At 41.3% G+C, this 19,322-nt stretch overlaps 1 protein-coding gene across 4 annotated transcripts in view; it reads right to left on the bottom strand.

The window, feature by feature from the left end:
* The window catches only part of MAPRE3 (microtubule associated protein RP/EB family member 3), a 253,669-nt gene that overhangs the window by 73,287 nt on the left and 161,060 nt on the right, over nucleotides 1-19,322 (bottom strand). For all 4 annotated transcript variants that reach the window (XM_029596287.1, XM_029596286.1, XM_029596285.1 and 1 more), the window contains one exon: nucleotides 9,928-10,055. In XM_029596287.1, coding sequence (XP_029452147.1) covers nucleotides 9,928-10,048 — 121 coding nt within the window. In that variant the 5' untranslated portion in view covers nucleotides 10,049-10,055. Of the gene's footprint in view, nucleotides 1-9,927; nucleotides 10,056-19,322 lie in introns of those variants that run through there.

Here is a 19,322-nt window from a genome sequence, read left to right as displayed (position 1 = left end):
TGCACATTTTCTGTTCCCTGAGGAGACAGCAAAAACCAGGAGGCCACATTCAAATCTAAGTTCAGTCTTGTCTAAATTTGTCTTTGGTTGCTTTAGTGATTTTAGAAACTGCTTGGAGTCCAATCAAATTCCATGAGACAACTTTCAGTAAATTATTCATAGAACAACTGTTTTACATTTAACCAAAAATAAAACAACACCCTCCACACTGGACATTGCCATATTGGAAGCAGCATACTAAAAGTTGATATGGTAAAAGTAAAGTTTTCTATTAGGAAAATAAATACAGTAATTTTCAACAGTGCATATAAATTAGCATATATATAGATACGCATTGCATGCAAAGTTATGCCTGCCTATCTCTGCCACCATATGTTTCAGGATGCAAGGAGCTGCAAACGTTCTGTACCTATTTTAGAAAAGTACACATACATACTTTATTCGCAAAATTATACATGCACAGAGGCAGGTATTTTATAAAGTATGTGCATACTCCACTTATGAAAATATGTACTTGTGTGCATACTTTTAATCACCAGTTTACTAGAACCTCCATAAGTTCACCCAGACCCTCCACTACTCCTCCCTGACCCCCTCCCCACCACTTAACCTAGACCTCTTACATAAAATCAGCAAACAAAAGATAAGGTGTGAATTCATTTCTGCAACTTGAACAGCAGGTATAAAAGCGCACATATAAGTTGTTCATATACTGCTTGCAAAATCCTTGTGTGCGCTCTTCCAAACCCTGCCCTGGACTGCCCTCACAACATCCTCTTTTTTACTCACATAGAAGTATGCATGAAAAGGTTAGCAAATGTTGCTTACCTGTAACAGGTGTTCTCACAGGACAGCAGGATGTTAGTCCTCACATATGGGTGACATCACAGGATGAAGCCCAATCACGGAACACTTTTGTCAAAGTTTCTAGAATTTTGACTGGCACCTACTGGGCATGCCCAGGATGGCACTAACCCTGCAACCAGCAGGGGTTCCCCTTCAGTCTTGTTCAAAAGCTAAAGTAGGTGCCAAAAAATAAAATAAGAAACGTAACTAACCCAACACCGCAGGGTGGTGGGCGGGTTTCGGGAGGACTAACATCCTGCTGTCCTGTGAGAACACCTGTTACAGGTAAGCAACATTTGCTTTCTCACAGGACAAGCAGGATGGTAGTCCTCACATATGGGTGGGTACCGAGCTGAGGATGGCCGAACATGCACCAAATGTACCCAAAGACGTGCAACAGGCACAACAACTGGGGAGGAATTTGGTCGAGGCCATCCTGAACCCTAACGGGAAGGCGGAAGGGTGTTGGTACATCAAGTTGCAAAAAGGTTGTGCAAGACAGATTGGCCAAAGATGGAATCTTGACTGTCAGCCTTGTCTAGACAATAATGGGCTGTAAAGGTATGGTGAGAACTCCAGGTAGCAGCCCTACAAATATCAGGAAGCGGCACTGAGCGAAGGTGCGCTACAGAAGTTGCCATGGCCCTGACCGAGTGTGCTTTAATAGGGTCTTGAAGTGGAATGCCTGCTGGCTGATAGCAAAAGGAAATGCAGTCCGCTAACCCGGAGGAGAGAGTCTGCTTACCCACAGGTTGACCCAATCTGATGGAAGCAAAGGAAACAAACAATTGAGTACTTTGCCTGTGGGCAGCTGTACGGTCTAGGTAGAATGCTAGAGCCCATTTGCAGTCGAGGGTATGCAGAGCCTGTTCTCCTGGATTGGAATGGGGCCTGGGAAAGAAGGTGGGTAGTATAATGGATTGATTAATGTGAAACTCCGATACTACCTTAGGCAAGAACTTCGGGTGAGTGCGGAGTACTGTCCGGTCATGCAGAAGTTTTGTGTAAGGTGGGTAGGTAACTAGGGCCTGTAACTCACTAACTCTGCGAGCTGATGTGATTGCTAAAAGAAAAATCACTTTCCATGTGAGATAGCGAAGATCACAGGATTGGAGAGGCTCGAATGGTGGTTTCATGAGCTGACCCAAAACCAGGTTGAGGTCCCAAGAAGGGGCCGGAGGGCGCAGTGGAGGTTTGAGGTGGAGCAAGCCCTTTAGAAAACGTGTTACAAGGGGTTGTATCGAAATGGGAACATCCCCGACACCTTTATGGAAGACAGCTACTGCACTGACATGCATTCTAATGGAAGACGTTTTGAGACCTGACTCTGACAAGTACCAGAGATAGTCTAAAAGCTTTGTGGTAGAACAGGTAAAAGTATCTAGGGACAGTGAGGAACACCATGATTTAAACCTGTTCCATTTGTAAAGATAAGATTTTCTCGTGGAAGGTTTCTGTGAAGCAATCAGGACACGGGAAACTGGCTCCGAAAGGTTGAGAGGCTGCAGGATTAACCTTTCAACATCTAGGCAGTCAGGGACAAGGCCTGAAGATTGGGGTGGTGTAGGCACTAGTTCTGCGTAATCAGAAGCGGCTCCTTCCCCAGGGGAATGTGCCTGCGAATGGAGAGGTCCTGAAGAATCGGAAACCACACTTCATGTGGCCAGTGGGGTGCTATCAGGATCATGCTTCCCTTGTCCTGACGTAGCTTCACGAGAGTCTTCGAGAGAAGTGGAAGTGGAGGGCATGCATATAGGAGACTGGTTTCCCATGAGAGGGAGAACACATCTCTTGGCTGTGAGTGTTGGCTGCGAGTGAGAGAGCAATAATTCTCTACTTTGCGGTTTTGAGGTGACGCAAAGAGGTCTATGTGAGGGTAACCCCAAAGTTGGAATATTGAGTCCGCTACTGTGGGGTTGAGAGACCACTCGTGCGGTCGAAAAGTGCGACTTAGCTTGTCTGCCAACACATTGTCCACTTCCGGCAAGTAGGTGGCCTTGAGGTACATCGAGTGGGAGAGGGCCTCCACCCATATCTGTGCAACTTCCTGACACAGGAGGTGGGAGCCTGTTCCTCCTTGCTTTTTGATGTACCACATGGCCACCTGGTTGTCCGTTTGAATCAGGATGACCTGGTTGGAGAGGCGCTCCTGAAATACTCTGAGAGCATATCTGATTGCTCGTAGCTCCAGGAAATTGATCTGGTGTTTGGCTTCCTTTGGAGACCAGGACCCTTGAGTTTGTAAATTGGCAACATGTGCTCCTCAGCTGATGTTGGAGGCATCTGTTGTAAGGGTTATTTGAGGATCTGGAGTTTGAAAAGGAAGGCCTTGAAGGAGATTGACCTGATTCTTCCACTAAGCTAGAGACAGACGAAGTGGGTTGGTTATGTGTACAACAGCTGATAGTGGTTGAGATTACTGAGTCCACTGTGACCTTAGAGTCCACTGTAGGATCCTCATGGCTAGACGAGCCATGGGAGTGACATGTACTGAGGACGCCATGTGTCCTAGCCGGTCTAGAAAGTGACGTTCAGTGGAGCGTTGTCGAGACTGCAGCTGATGGGCGAGAGAGGAGATGAGAGCTCGTTCTCGAGGAAGAAATGCCTTCGCTTTGAAGGTGTCCAAGTCTGCTCCTATGAACGACAGGGTTTGAGATGGGACCAAGCTGGACTTTGGATAATTGATGAGAAACCCTAGAGAGATCAGGGTGTGCAAGGTGAAACGTAGGGACGTCAGAACAGCTTGCTGTGTGGAAGCCCTGATTAACCAATCGTCAAGGTAGGGGTAGACGTGGACACCTTGAGTTCTGAGGAACACTGCTGCTACTACTACGAGGCACTTGGTGAAGACTCATGGAGCAGAGGATAGGCCGAATGGTAGCACTCGATATTGGTAGTGCTTTGGGCCTACTAGGAATCGCAGAAATTTGCGATGAGACGGAGTTATTGCGATGTGTGTGTAAGCGTCCTGGAGGTCTAGAGAGCAGAGCCAGTCTCCCCTTTGTAGAAGGGGGAGGAGGGAACCCAAGGTCACCATCTTGAACTTTTCTCTTTCTAGGAACTTGTTTAAGGCCCGAAGATCTAGTATCGGGCGAACGCCACCTGACTTTTTTGGGATTAGAAAATACTGAGAATAGAATCCGAGGCCCTGTTGGGAGTAGAGCACTGGTTGTATTGCTCTGGACTGGAGGAGGAGGGAAATCTGTTTCAGGAGCAGTGAATGGTCTGATGTTCCCCACAACAGCTGAGATGGGGGAGTCTGGTGGAATGGCAAGAAAGTTGAGATGATAACCTTGAGTTATTATGGCGAGAACCCACTGGTCTGTGGTGACTGAGTGCCAGGTGTAGCTGAAGTGGCACAAACGGCCTCCCACTGGTACATTCCTTAGTGGAGTCTGAATGCTGCTCTCTAGAAAAAAGTAAAAAACCAGATGTTGGACCTGGTTGAGGAGTTGTTTGCGGCTTTTGCCTGCGAGGTTGCCTGGACTGGCCTTTCTGGTAAGGCTTAGTAGAGTGACCTTTGTATGGAGGAGGATAAGATTTCCTTTGGCGGTAAAAGGATTTCTTGGGCTCCTTTCTGAATGTATGCTTAGCAGGATATTCAGAAGGTATCAAGGAGAGTTGGCGAAGAGTTTCATGGTGATTCTTGAGTTGTGCCACTGCCTTTTGCATTTGCTCACCAAATAGATTATCTCCAGTGCAAGGCAAATCAGATAATCTATCCTGGACTTCAGGCCGTAGGTCTGACGACTTTAGCCAGGTCCATCGCCTTGCAGAAATGGCTGTTGCTGAAACCCTGGAAGCAGTGTCAAAAACGTCATAGGCAGATCTTATCTCATGCTTGCCCACTTCTAAACCCTTCTAAGCTAGGGCGTGTAATTGGTCTTGAGGCTGTTGAGGTAGGGACTCAACAAAGTCCTGTATTTGTTTAAAGAGGACCCTGTTGTACTGGGTCATATAAAGCTGATAAGAGGCGATGCGGGATATAAGCATTGCCCCTTGAAAGATACGGCGACCTATAGCATCCAGGAATTTTTGCTTCTTTCCTGGAGGATAGGAAGAATGAGGCTTGGATCTTCGGGCTTTCTTTTGGGCTTTCTTTTGGGCTGACTCAACAACCACTGAATGGTGGTCCAATTGGGACTTCTGGAAGCCAGGAGTTGACTGGACTAGGTATGTGGTGTCAGCTTTCTGACTGACTGGTGCCACAGAACCAGATGTTCCCAATTTCTTTTCAGAAGATCCAGGAGGACACCATGGATGGGAATAGATGTTAATTCTTTAGGAGCATCTAAAAATTGAAGAAGCTCCATCATCTGATGTCTATCATCTTGTTCTGTCTGAAGTTGCAATGGAACCACTTCAGACATTTCCTTTACAAAATTAATGAAGGACAAGTCCTCTCGTGGAGAACGCTTCCTGCTTTCAGCAGGAGAGGGTGGTGATGGCAAGTCATCGGTATCCTGGGATGAATCATCAGTCCAGGTATCGTAGGGATCATCTCCAGCACCCCCAGTATCCTTGGAGGGATGAAAAGCTGGTATAACTGAAGGACCTGGGCGAGGAACCAAAGGTGTCACTGGTGGCACTGATGGTGGCACTGAGGGCATCGATGGACGGGTTGGTGGCACCGATGGAAACAAAGATGCAATCAGTGAAACCGATGATCTAGGCCTCGGAAGGACTCCCGATGGCGGAAGGAACGGTGTTTCTCCTTCTTCTGTCGATGAAAGAGGAATCGGAGAAAAAAGCACCGGGTTCATTGGTATCGTCGGATCCATGGGAGGAAAAGCAGCGATCAGCGCTTCCACTTTTGTGAGTAACGGTGCTAGTGCTGCACGAATGGGATTGGTTACCGGTTCAGGCATCGGTACCAATATCCGCGTCAATGGAACCTTGAAGCCTTGCATCGCTCTGCCGATGGCCTACTGAATCATCTGATCCATTTCCTCCCGGAAACCTTGAACATGGAGCCCCAATACCGGAGGAGGAGGAGGCAGATGCGTAGCCGGAGGGACCACCATTGGAGGTGGAATCGCGGCTCCTATCACCGGTCCCGGTGAAGGTTGCCTTGGTGACCCTGAACCAGATAGGGACGGTGCCTTTTCTGGACGGGCTTTCTTCGATGGCAGTTCAGACGATGACAATGTCGAGGCCTTGCCTGCGTTGACGGTCTGAGACCTGCGATGTCGATGCTTTTCTTGACGCTCTCCTCTGTCCTTTTCCTGAGGAGGAACAGAGGGTGTTGATGGCCGTGGAGTCATCGATGCTGGTCGGACACCGGCCGGTGCCCAATGATGGTGTGACGTAGACGGTGTCTGTTCAGAAGACGTCGATGCTATGGACGGCGTCGGGATTTTTGACCTAAAGAGAAGTTCCATTTTCTCCATTCTAGCCTTGTGACCTTAAGGTGTCATAAGGGCACATTTGATGCAAGTAAGGACATCATGACTGCTACCCAGACACATTACACATACCAGGTGAGGGTCAGTAATGGACATTGTGTGGGTGCAGTCCAGGCATGGACGGAACCCCGCCGCCATGGCCTGTGAAAAAATTTAGCCGCAGTGTGGTCAACGGCCAGTAGGCTGTGAGGGCCAAACTCTATGGGAATCGACCGGAATCAGGTAAAAAACTTACCGAACCACCGCGGGCGTAAAAATGAAAGAGGGAGACCCCTGTGGGGTAGAAAGTTGAATAGTAATTTCGTGAGGAAATTTCCTGTCAGGAATCTCTGTGGAGCTCTTTAACTTGCGTGGCTACTGCTGCACGGAAAAAAGAAGACTGAAGGGGGACCCCTGCTGGTTGCAGGGTTAGTGCCATCCTGGGCATGCCCAATAGGTGCCAGTCAAAGTTCTAGAAACTTTGACAAAAGTGTTCCATGATTGGGCTCCATCCTGTGATGTCCCCCATATGTGAGGCCTACCATCCTGCTTGTCCTGTGAGAAATATATGTGCGTAATTCTGACCTTCTGAAAAATCACTTACCAAGCACAAGGGCTCTATATGTATGTTTTGGTTTTACAAGCACAATCCCTGCATAACACTTTGAAAAGTGATACCTAAAACAGGGCGACAAGCTTTTGTTTTGTTTTTTTAAAGAGATATTCGTGACAATAGGAAGTGCAAAAGTTGGATTGTAAGATTCAAAGGTGAAATGGGACTATATGTACAGGCTTACAAGGATAAAGCAGAATTGCTTAATATTTCTGTTTAGTGATCACTGAGGAAAGGCTTGGAGTAGAAGCACAGAAAACTGCCATAAATAGGAATGGAAGGGAGGTAGACAAACAATTTTCAGAAGACTATGTTCAACGGAAGCCAGCAAAACAAAGTAGATACAGCAATGAGACCAATGTTCCCCCAAATTTCTGAAAGACTGCGTGCGCAAAAATATTCTTTGTGCAACTTTTAATAAACCAATTTCAAATATGTGCATTTCGAACTAGTATAGTACAAATATTGGGATTTCTTGTGCACGCTATGCTTTGCTGTATGCAAAGGATTCACACCTTCTGTGCGTGCGCACAGCTAAGAGGGAATGGTGAATGAAACCAGTTGAGATACATCCAAGAGTATTAAAGGAACTTAAAGAAGTTTTAGCTGCTCCACTGTTTGACCTTTTCAATGCTTCTTTAGAGTTGGGAGTAGCTCCAGATGACTGGAGACAGCAAAGTTGTAGATAAGCGAAGAAACACGAAGTGATCGGTGTAAAGCAGCCTTTATTAGAATGAGCCCGACTCTGGCCAAGTTTCGCTCCTACAGGAGCTGCCTCAGGGGCTATTAAGGGCAAAGAATGCTCAATTTTTAAAATTTTGAAAATAAATTATAATACACATATATGTGTTACATACATAAGTGTACTTACAACAAAAACAACATAAACATAAATGCTAACAAAATACATATATAGATGACATACATAACTAAAAAATCAATATTATTGTGCTAAAAGTAGTGTGAGTACACAACCTCAGTGTTAATATATTTCTATGTGTATAACCTTGGTGCAAAAAGAATATTTTAACCTATATATTGGTAAGTAGACCGTACACACCACACAGTGAAAGTGAGGAATTGATCAGAAGAACAAAAAGAGGAGGTAGATCAGAAAAACTAAAATAGATACAGAGTACAAAAAGTGACAAATACCTATCGTTGTTAATTGTGACTGAACATTGATCAGTCAAAAAACACACAATCCAGGCTAAGCAACTTGGTGTTATGATCTAATAAAATAAAAAAGAAGGGGGACAATGAATAAAAGCTAATAAAAATTTAAATAAAAACATAGGTAAGATCAAAAGGAACAGATAAAAAATAATAAAGATAAAAATTGAAAAGTGAGTAAAATGAGAAATAAAGAATATTATAGAAACCTAAATGTAAAACATAGGGCATATTGATTTAAAAACATGTGCCTTCAACTTTTGTTTAGATTGCATAATGTATTAAATGGTTTTGCAGGTAAGTTTTATATATCTAACCTGGTTTTACTATGCTTCTTTTAAAACCCAAAACAGGAGCACATATGGTATATTCGACATCTGTCATTAAAGGAAAATGTACAGACGAGTTAGCGATGTAAGAGGGCTGCTAAGAGAGTGACGATTGTGCCACAGTGAGACTGCGTATTACATACATATTTAAACCACTTATAAGACTTAGAAAAGTTATCAACGGCTTCTATTGCAAAGATAATGTGCAGTAAGTATTGTGACAACAGTACTCACAGAATAGATAGCAATCCAGAAAATAATGCTGACTAAACTGGTAATACAACAACGGAATATGCAGCTACCTATGGCAAAATGAAAGGTTACTTAACAACCAACAACAAATCGACCATAGTAAGGTACAATGTTAGTCAAACAATTGAATTGTTTATGATGCTAAAAAAGTTATCGGTGTTGACTAATATGGACCTTGGTAAAATCAATCAAAAAACTTACTTACAATAGTCACTGTTAAGCGCATTGCCTTGCGCTTCTCCTCACAATGAAAAACGGGACTTCAATGAGGCAGCTAATGTATTCACAGTTCAGAGCAATGCAGACCTAAAATGCTTTATTATACACTAAGGGGCTGATGCAATACAGTGCACTCAGACACGGGTTAAATAGGCTCTAATCCACCCCCTAATGCAATAGGAGGATTAGCGCCTATTTAACGCACGTCCGACACAAGAGTGAATGAGTTAGCGCTCATCACATGCAAATGCATGTGAATGAGGCTATTACTCATTCACTCCAAATACAAAAAAATAAACGTGCATCTCAGATGCACATTTATCGCTCAGCTATTAATGCCTGCCTGGAGCAGGCGTCAATAGCTGAGCGCACTGAAAAAAAGTACAAAAAAGCAGAAAAAACTGCTTTTCTGTACTTTTTTAAAAGTTAAAAAAAAAGGAAAAAACCCTGTGCTGGCCGCTTTGAAGACCGACACTGATATGCTCGGCATCAGTTTTCATAACCAGCCGGCTGCAGTAATGAAAACCAACACCGAGTTTATCAGCATCAGTGTTCATAACCGGCAGACTGCTGGTAACAGTGGGGTCGCGTTAGCAATGATACACTAAGGTCACGCAAGCGACCCTAGCGCCTCCTTACTAGCGCGACCCCCTAATTTGCATATTGCATGGCGCCCCCCCCTTGCGGGCGCCATGCATGAGTTAAGAAAGCGGGCGCTGAAATGTTAGCGCCCGTTTTCCGCGAATAATATTGCATCGGCCCCTAATTGATGTCCAGTTTACTTCTACTCTGCCTCCCCCACAAACCCTGACTCCAGCTCGTACAGCAAATATTTTTATCCGCTACAGCCCTCTTTCCAGCTTAAAAATAGTTACATCAATCTCACAATCGTTACCAAATACTGAGGAAGACTAAATGGTGTTCCCTTTGTACATCAACTATTTGCAGTCTGAATGTTTTGATTCCAGCTGAAGTCTTCCCAATTTGCTTCAGCGTGTAACCCACGGACCAATCTTTTGCAACTTAATTGTGGGTCCCCTCCCAAGTCTCAGTTTTGGAGCACTGTCCTGGATACTCAGCACAGCAAAAATTCAGTCCCACCCTTCCTTACCTGAGCATAACTGTTCTATCTTGCTGTAGTTCAGCTGTAGGGAGTCATTGACCCATGCTAGCATGTCATGTCGACTCAGGTTCTCACTGGTCACAGATGTAGAATACACATTGACAGCCATCCCCCAGCTGTGGGAAAACAGATATACAACATTAGAGACATATCTGAAACTGATTTAACAAATTGAAGGTGAAGGCTACAAAATTACAGGTCCTGTCTGAGATCCTTTTCTGATTAATAGTAGTCTCCTGAAATCTTTTTTGGAATACATACTATACAGAATTGCTCAGAACCTACAGATGATATATTACTATTCCCAACTTTACCTTTGTCCTAACTATAAGCAAAACTGAGAAGAAATTATAAGTGAAACAAAGTGCACATAACACGTAAGAAGGGAGAAAGTTATAAGATAGCAGCTCTCATGAGCAGACTGAGTGACAAACCAGCAGCATAAACAAGATAGTTTTCTAAAAGATCCCTTTTACAGGGGAGTTGTAGTTTGTGTTACTTACAGCCATATACATGGAGTACATTGAAATGGCATCAGCACTCATTAATAGATTTTCAGGCATCACAGCAATGCCCTGCATTCAAAGCCACCAGATCAAAACAGGAGCTCATCTATACAATTCATCCAAGCTCTACCATTCAGCTATCATTTCTGAACTCAAAAAGCTGTAACACTGAATGAAACACAAAGCTTTATTTTTAAGAAAATATCAACTGGTATGCAACAGGCATTCCAGATTTCTTAGGCAGCAACATGTCACATTTACTTTGTATCAGTTCAGGTTACAACCATTTGCAGCATCTTCCCTGCTCTATGCCACTGTGATTATACATTAACTAGAGCAAATCTATTCCATTGCAAAACAGTAAGGAGGAGCTGGGAAGGAAATGCATACTTTTCATTTTCAGACTTTGAAGTACTGAATAAACTGAGGCATTTTGCGTTTCCAGCATCAGATGACAGCTTCTGACACTATTAAACAGCTTCTGACACACACGAGACTCATATTAAATATTGATAAAACAGAAATTATAATGTTGGACAGAAAAATGAATTTTACTTCCTTGAGGACCAACAAACTGAAATTTCCCCTGTATCATATGCACGTGACCTCAGAGTAATCATAGTCAGCGAATTAAATCTTAAAACTCATATCAGCCAAAATGAAAGGTTACCATAAACTTTTAACACTGAAACGACTAAAGCCTCTTCTAAACCCTTCCGATTTTAGAACAGTTCTTTAACTTCTTACATTTGCTAACATTGACTACTGTAATTCGCTCTTACTTGGCCTACCTCTTTCTACAATTTGCCTTCTTCAAATTTTACAGAATTCAGCAGCCAGAATTCTAACCGGCACTAAGAAACAGGAACAAATCACTCCGATTTTAATATCCTTACATTGGCTGCCTATAAAGTTCAGAACCAAGTACAAGGTTTTATGCATTTTACACAAGATCATCTACGAGGATCAGACTAACTAGCTAAATGAAGCTATCAAACTCCACACACCCTAATGAAACCTATGATCGGCAAACAAAGGTTTATTAACTATCCCTTCAGTACGAACTGCACAGCTCTCCCAAGTAAGAGAATGTGCAATTTAATCAGCAACCCCAAAGATATGGAATTCACTGCCAGTGGAAATATGGCTACAATCGAGTTTAAAGATATTTAAAAAGGATGTTAAGACCTGGCTATTTATGAAGGCATACCAAGATCCCAAATATTCTACCTATCCTCTCTCTTTTACTTCACCCTATTTATCTTTTATGAAATGTCGCTAATAATCACTATCCTTTTATTATGTTTTATCATTTATAGTTTGTATTGACTTGTATTAATAATCATTTTTCTATTTTTATTGTTTTATTTATTATGCATTGTATTTATGTTCTTATATATTGTATATTCCTTTTACTATACTGTAAACTGTATGTGATGGTTCCACATCACATACAGTTTACAGCATAGTTTACAGCATAGTGTGTCAGAAGCATACAAAAAAAAAAAAATCAGCAAATAAATAAATCCGTAAATGACAATAACTGCAATACACGTACTTGCAGTGTTGTTGTCTTGCACAAGTTAATATGTGCTGCTGATGGTGACTCTGCAGACACTTGCCCACTGTAAACAAATTTTTCTCCAGAATCCCTGCTCTACTTTCTCCTGGGAAAGCAAGTTTCTGCTTAATTATACTGTACTTATACCCCAAAGCACACCAAGTACACACATACATGAAAAATACAGTTGAATGGTACATCACTTCTTGTGATCTTGCACAAGTCATTTCACCCTCCATTGCCTCAATTACAAATTTAGATTCTAAGCTCTTTGGGGATAGGAAATACCTACAAGTTCTTAAATGTAATCTGTTTTGAAGTGTCACGAAAAGTGTAATATAAATGTTTAAAAATTATTAAAAACATATTGTCACCACTAGGAATGAACATAAACATAACCCGCATCCCTTAGTCTATGCTGCAGAATTTGAAACTGCCACCAGGGGGCATACAATGTAAAGTAAAAAAAACTTGATACCATCTTGAGATCTGTATTTCAATTACATCAGAGAATGCACCTTTATCAGAATGAAGATTTATGGACTGCAACTACCATACAGTTAAAAAAAAACCCCCAAATACGTAAACCTGGATGTAAAGGAAAAGTGGTCAGAATATGTATTCTATTTTGACGGGCTACTGGGTAATTAAAGTATTTCCTTTCACACTTTTCAAATATTTCATTATTTATTTACGACATGCTTTTTCACAAGAGCTCAAAGCAAGTTACAATTAATAATCATATACATTTCATCAGATTAGGAAGTAAGAGAAATAAAATAATTTAGTTAGCACTTGCCACAGTTCGTGACTTGCTTAATGGTTCTATTTGGTTTGTTTATATTAATGGTACAGGTATCTTTTAAGCCTTAGAAGATACCTGTACCATTAATATAAACAAACCAAATAGAACCATTAAGCAAGTCACAAACTGTGGCAAGTGCTAACTAAATTATTTTATTTCTCTTACTTCTTAATCTGATGAAATGTATATGATTATTAATTGTAACTTGCTTTGAGCTCTTGTGAAAAAGCATGTCGTAAATAAATGCTCTAAGGTTCAGCACTCTCGGCCACACTATTCAACATCTATTTGCTGCCTATATGCTCACTACTAGCAAATCTAGGTATCAACTTTTTCCTATACGCTGACATACAATTCTACAGCCCTTTTGACAAAACAGTTGAAAAAACTACATAGTCTCTGTCAGCATATTATATGAAGGCCATACAACAAAAATACTTTCTCAACTGAAATTAATTCTAAACCCCCCAAACACTGAAATTGTGTGGTTAAGGAGAAATAACATGATAATCAAACCGCCAACCCTAGACCTAGGAATTATTAATATTATTCCTTCAGAACAAGTATGAGACCTAGGAATTCAGATCGATGAGAACTTCACTATGAAAAAGCATTTAAGCAAATTAATCAAAACAGATTACGCCAAGCTGAGAATATTACACTGGCAGAAACCACTGCTAACAGCACAGGACTTCCGCACTGTCCTACAAACACTAATATTCTTAAACTTGGATTACTGCAACTCCCTACTACTAGGCCTAACCTCAGGTCTACTAAAACCACTACAGCTACTTCAAAATGCATCTGCTAGACCAGTGGTTCTCAACTTTTTTTTGGCTGGGACACACCTGATATTTGGTTCTCACGTGTGTGACACACTGAACATGTGACTGTCATGGGGATAAATGTAAATATACATTCTGCATCCTCAGGAACCCCCTAAATCCCCAACAATGGGTGCAGAGCAGAACTAGGGCATTACCCGTACAACTCACCATACAAAAAAAAAGATATTCTGGTTCTGATGACATCTCAGTAAAAGCAAAACAAACTCCCTTTACTGGAAGGCACAATATCCCTCCTTATGAAAAGACAGTAATTTACCAATAATGCATGTCCTATTGAGAAAACACAACAAATAAGATTGATACAAATGCCTACATGCTAGAAAAATACCTCACCTCGGTCACACACACAGAACTGACCTTCACCAAGTACAGAAAGACCACAAATTATAAATATGGAGACAAACTGGAATGGAAAACCAAAACAGCCACTCTGCATGCAGTGCAAACCTGGAGAAATGGAAAGAGAAATATAGCACCTAACATAGTCCTAGGATCTGCAATAATGCACACAAACTAACCCGCACAAAGTTACACCTGCATTATGGAACACACTCAAACAGTATCAACCCTATCTATGAAAAAGCAACGCTACAAATATTACATCAGGCCATAAACACTTAATACACTTCCTATTAGGAAAACAGAATAAGCCAAGCTGCTATAGATCCCTACACAGAAATAATTGTAAAGCTATACTAATAAATGTTACAAAAAGGCTGATGAACAGAATAACATCCAACAATTAAAAACTCATAAAAAGTATTAAAAATTGTCCAAATATCAATAAAATATTTCAAAACAGCAGACACATCACATAATACCCAATAATTAAAATGGCAGTCAATCAAGAAAAATAAACTTAAAAAGCCACCTTTACTTACCCTCTCCAGCAACTCTCCTACTCCTTTCCCTTCCAGGCCAATAGCACTCATCAGAAGCAGCAAGGGCTGCTGAAACTCTGTCCTCACAGTCCTCTTCCTTAGTGCCCACAACCAGTCACTCACACACAGTCTCTGTCACACACACACAGACCAGAAAACCTCCCTAACCAGTCTCTCTTCCTCAGACACACACACCAGTCACCTACCTGACCAGTCTTTGACTCTCACATGCACACAACAGTCACCATCTCTCACACACACACCAGTCACCTCCTTGACCAGTCTCTGTCTCTCTCACATACACACCAGTCACCATCTCTCACACACACACACACCAGTCACCTCGCTGACCAGCCTTCCTCTCACACACAGACACCAGTCACCTTGCTGCCTACTTTCTGTCCAACACACACACTAGTCACCTCGCTGACCAGTTTGTCTCACACACACACACCAGTCACCTCACTGACCAGTCTTTGTCTCTCTCACACCCACCAGTCACCTCGCTGACCAGTCTTTGTCTCTCTCACACCCACCAGTCACCTCGCTGACCAGTCTTTGTCTCTCTCACACACACGCACCAGTCACCTCCCTGACCCCTGAATACTTTCTTCTGCCTATGGGGTTGGGAACTCTGTGAGTGCCTCAGAGATGTGCTACCAGCCCGAGGATTCTTCTGCCCACAGGGGATGGGGATCAATGTGCAAAGTTTGTTAAAGTTGTGCCGCTAGTATTGGCCTAAAGGCAGGGTGAGGCGGCTTTGGCAGAAGTATTTTGGGGCCACTTTTTGCCGCCTCAAAATGTTGCCACCTGAGGCTGCCACCTCACCCTGCCTCCGATATAACTGCCCCTGAAGAGAAGCCACCGCGGGAAATAAGCAGCAAGCATGATGCAGAGTCTGACATGATATCAGAGGGACAACAGAAGCTTTTTTGCTACTGGATGCAAGATTTTTTTTTCTGCCTGCCTTCCCCCACATAACTGCTGCCCTATGCACAGGCCTAGTATGCCTAGTGACATATCCAGGCCTGGTGTTAGAGAGTAGATGGGAGGGAACATTCCTGGGCCAAGGCCCTCTGGCTCAGGGGTCCCGGACTCAGGTAACCCAGTGTTTAGTTCAATTTTTCTTAGGTTTAAAGAGTCAAAGATAAAATAAAAGTTAATTCTCATTTCTGGGGCTATTTTTAAATCTGTGCCAGTGTGGCTCTGAACCTGGAGATCCCAGGTGTAATGGTCCACCCCAGACCCAGGAGACCCACATCCAGGAACTCCAAGTCTAAGACCATACTGGCACAGCACCATAGACTAACAGGAGGCCCAGAATGTCAGTTAACTTTACTTCACTTCTGACCCAGGAGTTAAATTTCTAGCATTAAAAAATATGAATTAAGCCTTCAAGGATTTAATGAACCTCCCTGTATTGGGGAGTAATAGTGCCTTCATTTATATGAGATTTACATGGAGGAGTGCTAATTTGTGCATGCATTTTTTTTATGTGCTCAAATCCTTACTAAATCGTAAGTACGTTTATACACACAAAAAATGTGCATACAAACTTGAGTAAAAATTGTGCACTCAACCTAGGTCAAGGTCATTAATTAAAGGCGACACCTGATGGCTACATTCAAGGCCCATCATGATAATATTTCAGGAAATTGGTTAAGCAAAAGGTTCAGCCACACTCTGCTCCACAGGTTTCAGTAATTTAAATCCCGCAAAACCAGCCACTTGACACTATACCAACTCAATCCCTCAAAGCAATAAAAGAAATAATTAGTGCTCCAATCACGGAATTAATAAATTTATCATTAACCGAAGGACATGTTCCAGATATTTTGAAAACAGCGGTGATAAAACCAATTCATAACAAAGATAATCTTGACCCTGACACATTAAACAATTATCGCCCTATCTCAAATCTCCCAATATTAGCAAAACTCCTTGAAAAAACTGTGCAAATCCAGTTGACAGAACATTTTGAAAAAAATAATATATTATACCCATCCCAGTTCGGCTTCAGGAAGCACTACAGCACGGAATCTTTGCTTCTCACACTACACGATACCATACTTTGAGGATTTGATAATGGACAAAATTACTTATCAGTGTTACTAGATCTCTCCATAGCTTTTGATACTATTAATCACTCTATCCTGTTACAACAACTTACAGAAACTGGGCTTACAGATAAAACATTACAATGGTTTCCTCTTATCTGTCAAACTGCAATTTTCAAGTAAAAATCAATAGTTCACTCAAGAAAATTTCAACTTAACTGGTGTTCCCCAAGGTTCATCTCTCTCTGCCACACTCTTCAATATATACATGTTTCCCCTCTGTCATTTACTTACTGGGCTCGGGCTTTCACACTACATATACGCATATTCAAATCTTAATTCCCATTACTGACTTCATTAAAGCAACATATAATAAAGCTGCTATGTTTCAATCTATCATTAAACAACTGCTAACTCATATCAGACTCATACTAAACACAACCAAAACGGAAATTATAATTCTAAATAGAAAATCAACTACATCTCTCCTACCACCACTGAAAATGGAAGATCGTAAAACTGAAATCCATCCTGTACCATATGTTAGAGATTTGGGAATAATGATAGATAGCTGAATTTTAAGACCCACACTGCAAAAAAAAATCAAAGAAGGTTACTACCAGTTATTAACCTTAAGGAGGCTAAAGCCTTTCCTTAATCCTACCAACTTTAGAACAGTATTGCAATTACTCATCTTTTCCATTATTGACTACTGTAACTCTCTTTTACTTGGATTACCATTATTGATTTGACTACTTCAAATACTACGAAATGCAACAGCCAGAATCTTAACCAGTACCAAGAAACAAGAACATATTACTCCAGTTCTGATTTCCCTTCATTGGCTATCAATACGATATAGAATAGAGTATAAAATATTAACAATTATCCATAAAATCATGTACGGAGAGCACACAGATTGGCATTACATGGCAATTAAAATACATGTACCTCAAAGAAACCTCCGCTCAGCAAATAAAGGCCTCCTTTCATTGGTACAACCGGCACAGCTTACACAAGTATGAATGTGCAATATCCCTTGCTAGTCCAAAGATCTGGAACTTATTACCCACAGATTTACGCCTATTACAAAACTTAAAAACATTTAAGAAAGAGATTAAAACCTGGCTCTTTACAAAGGCATTTAATGAATCTAATCAACCTAATCAAACACACTAACCTCCATGTCTTTATATATATATTTATATTTTAAGTTTTATTTTTAGGCACTAAACATGACATTGCAGTTTTATGTTATTTTATATTATTTTAATGTAATGTCGATCTTACGATGTTTTTTATGCCAAGATAATTTTTAATGTATTTTGTTTTATTGCAATTTTACTTTATTGTATTTTTAATACTGCTGTAAACCGTTTGTTTTATTGTGATTTTACTTTATTGTATTTTTTTTTTATTACTGTTGTAAACTGTTGTGATGGCTGCACCGAATGACTGTATATAAAATAAGCAAATAAATAAATAAATAAATAAATGCTCCTACAAAAAAAGAAAAAATGCCTGCCTAAAAGTTTGATCATTCGATGGATGGCTTGTACCTTCTAGAAATTAAGTTGAAATTTGCCAATCTATAATATATTGGGTAACATCATCCCGATTGTTTTCTTCTACTACTCTGAATTTATGCTGATTTTTTCATCAAACTGAGAGCTAATTTCATTGATGGGTTATTAATCTTTTTGGATATATGGACTGAAAAACAAGCAATGGAAGAGACTTTAATGTTCTTTAAATATAGTTGATGGATTCTTTTTGAATCATAAGATACTCTGAGATTTGTTTCTCATCACTAATACATTTTGAAGAAAGCATACACAAGAATTGTTCATAAAGGGCCGATATACAATATTTTTGAAGTGGCAGTTCTGTCTCTTGCAGTGTAGGCTGATTTTATGTATACACCTTATAACAGATAGTTTTTAATAGGGTGGGATCTCTGTCAGAATTATTTTGGGGAAAATAGTTGGGTATACATGTGCATTAATGTATGAAGAATGATTGTGTGATATGCGATTTTGATTAAATGTGGTGGGTGTTATATAGTATGATATGGTATTCTAAATTTGAGAGTTGTATTCTTTGAAAATAAGCTTTACAAGAATATTTAAAATAGATATGATATGTATAAGAAATAAAAGGATTTTTTGAGATAGTTATCATTTGTACCATACATTTCCCTTGTTTAAGATGTTGTATATTGATTCTCACATACACACACACACACACACACATGCATGTACGCAGGCCAGGGCCTCATTTTCAGCTGCCATGGGGTGGGCCCTGCGGCAGCCTGGGCTTCTTCTTTGGCCATCGTGGAACAGGCTTCATGGTGGCACAGCCGGACCTGTTTGCGGAGGATGGAGACCTTGCCACGTGGCTGCTTCCTTCTCCTCAGCTGTCAGTGCCTGATGACATCATTTAGGCACCAGCAGAGAAGGAGGAAGCAGCCGGAAGTACTGCAAAACTGCAATCTTCTTGCCACTAATGAGATTGCTCCTCCTGTTGCTGGTGGAAATTTCAAGGGGGGGTGGGGACTATGGCCCCTGCGGCCCCCTTCCATTCCAATGCTCATGACATTGGCCCCATGGGGAGATGCAAAATGGAAAACAGAATAAGCTGGACTACTACAAATCCTCACACACAAGTTACACACCAGTGGAATATCTCAATTCTATCAGAAATGCAAAAAAAAAAAAACCAAAAC

The sequence above is a fragment of the Rhinatrema bivittatum genome, chromosome 3, assembly GCF_901001135.1.
Source record: "Rhinatrema bivittatum chromosome 3, aRhiBiv1.1, whole genome shotgun sequence".
Taxonomy (NCBI): Eukaryota; Metazoa; Chordata; class Amphibia; order Gymnophiona; family Rhinatrematidae; genus Rhinatrema; species Rhinatrema bivittatum.
This window is presented reverse-complemented; position numbering and strand designations above follow the sequence as displayed.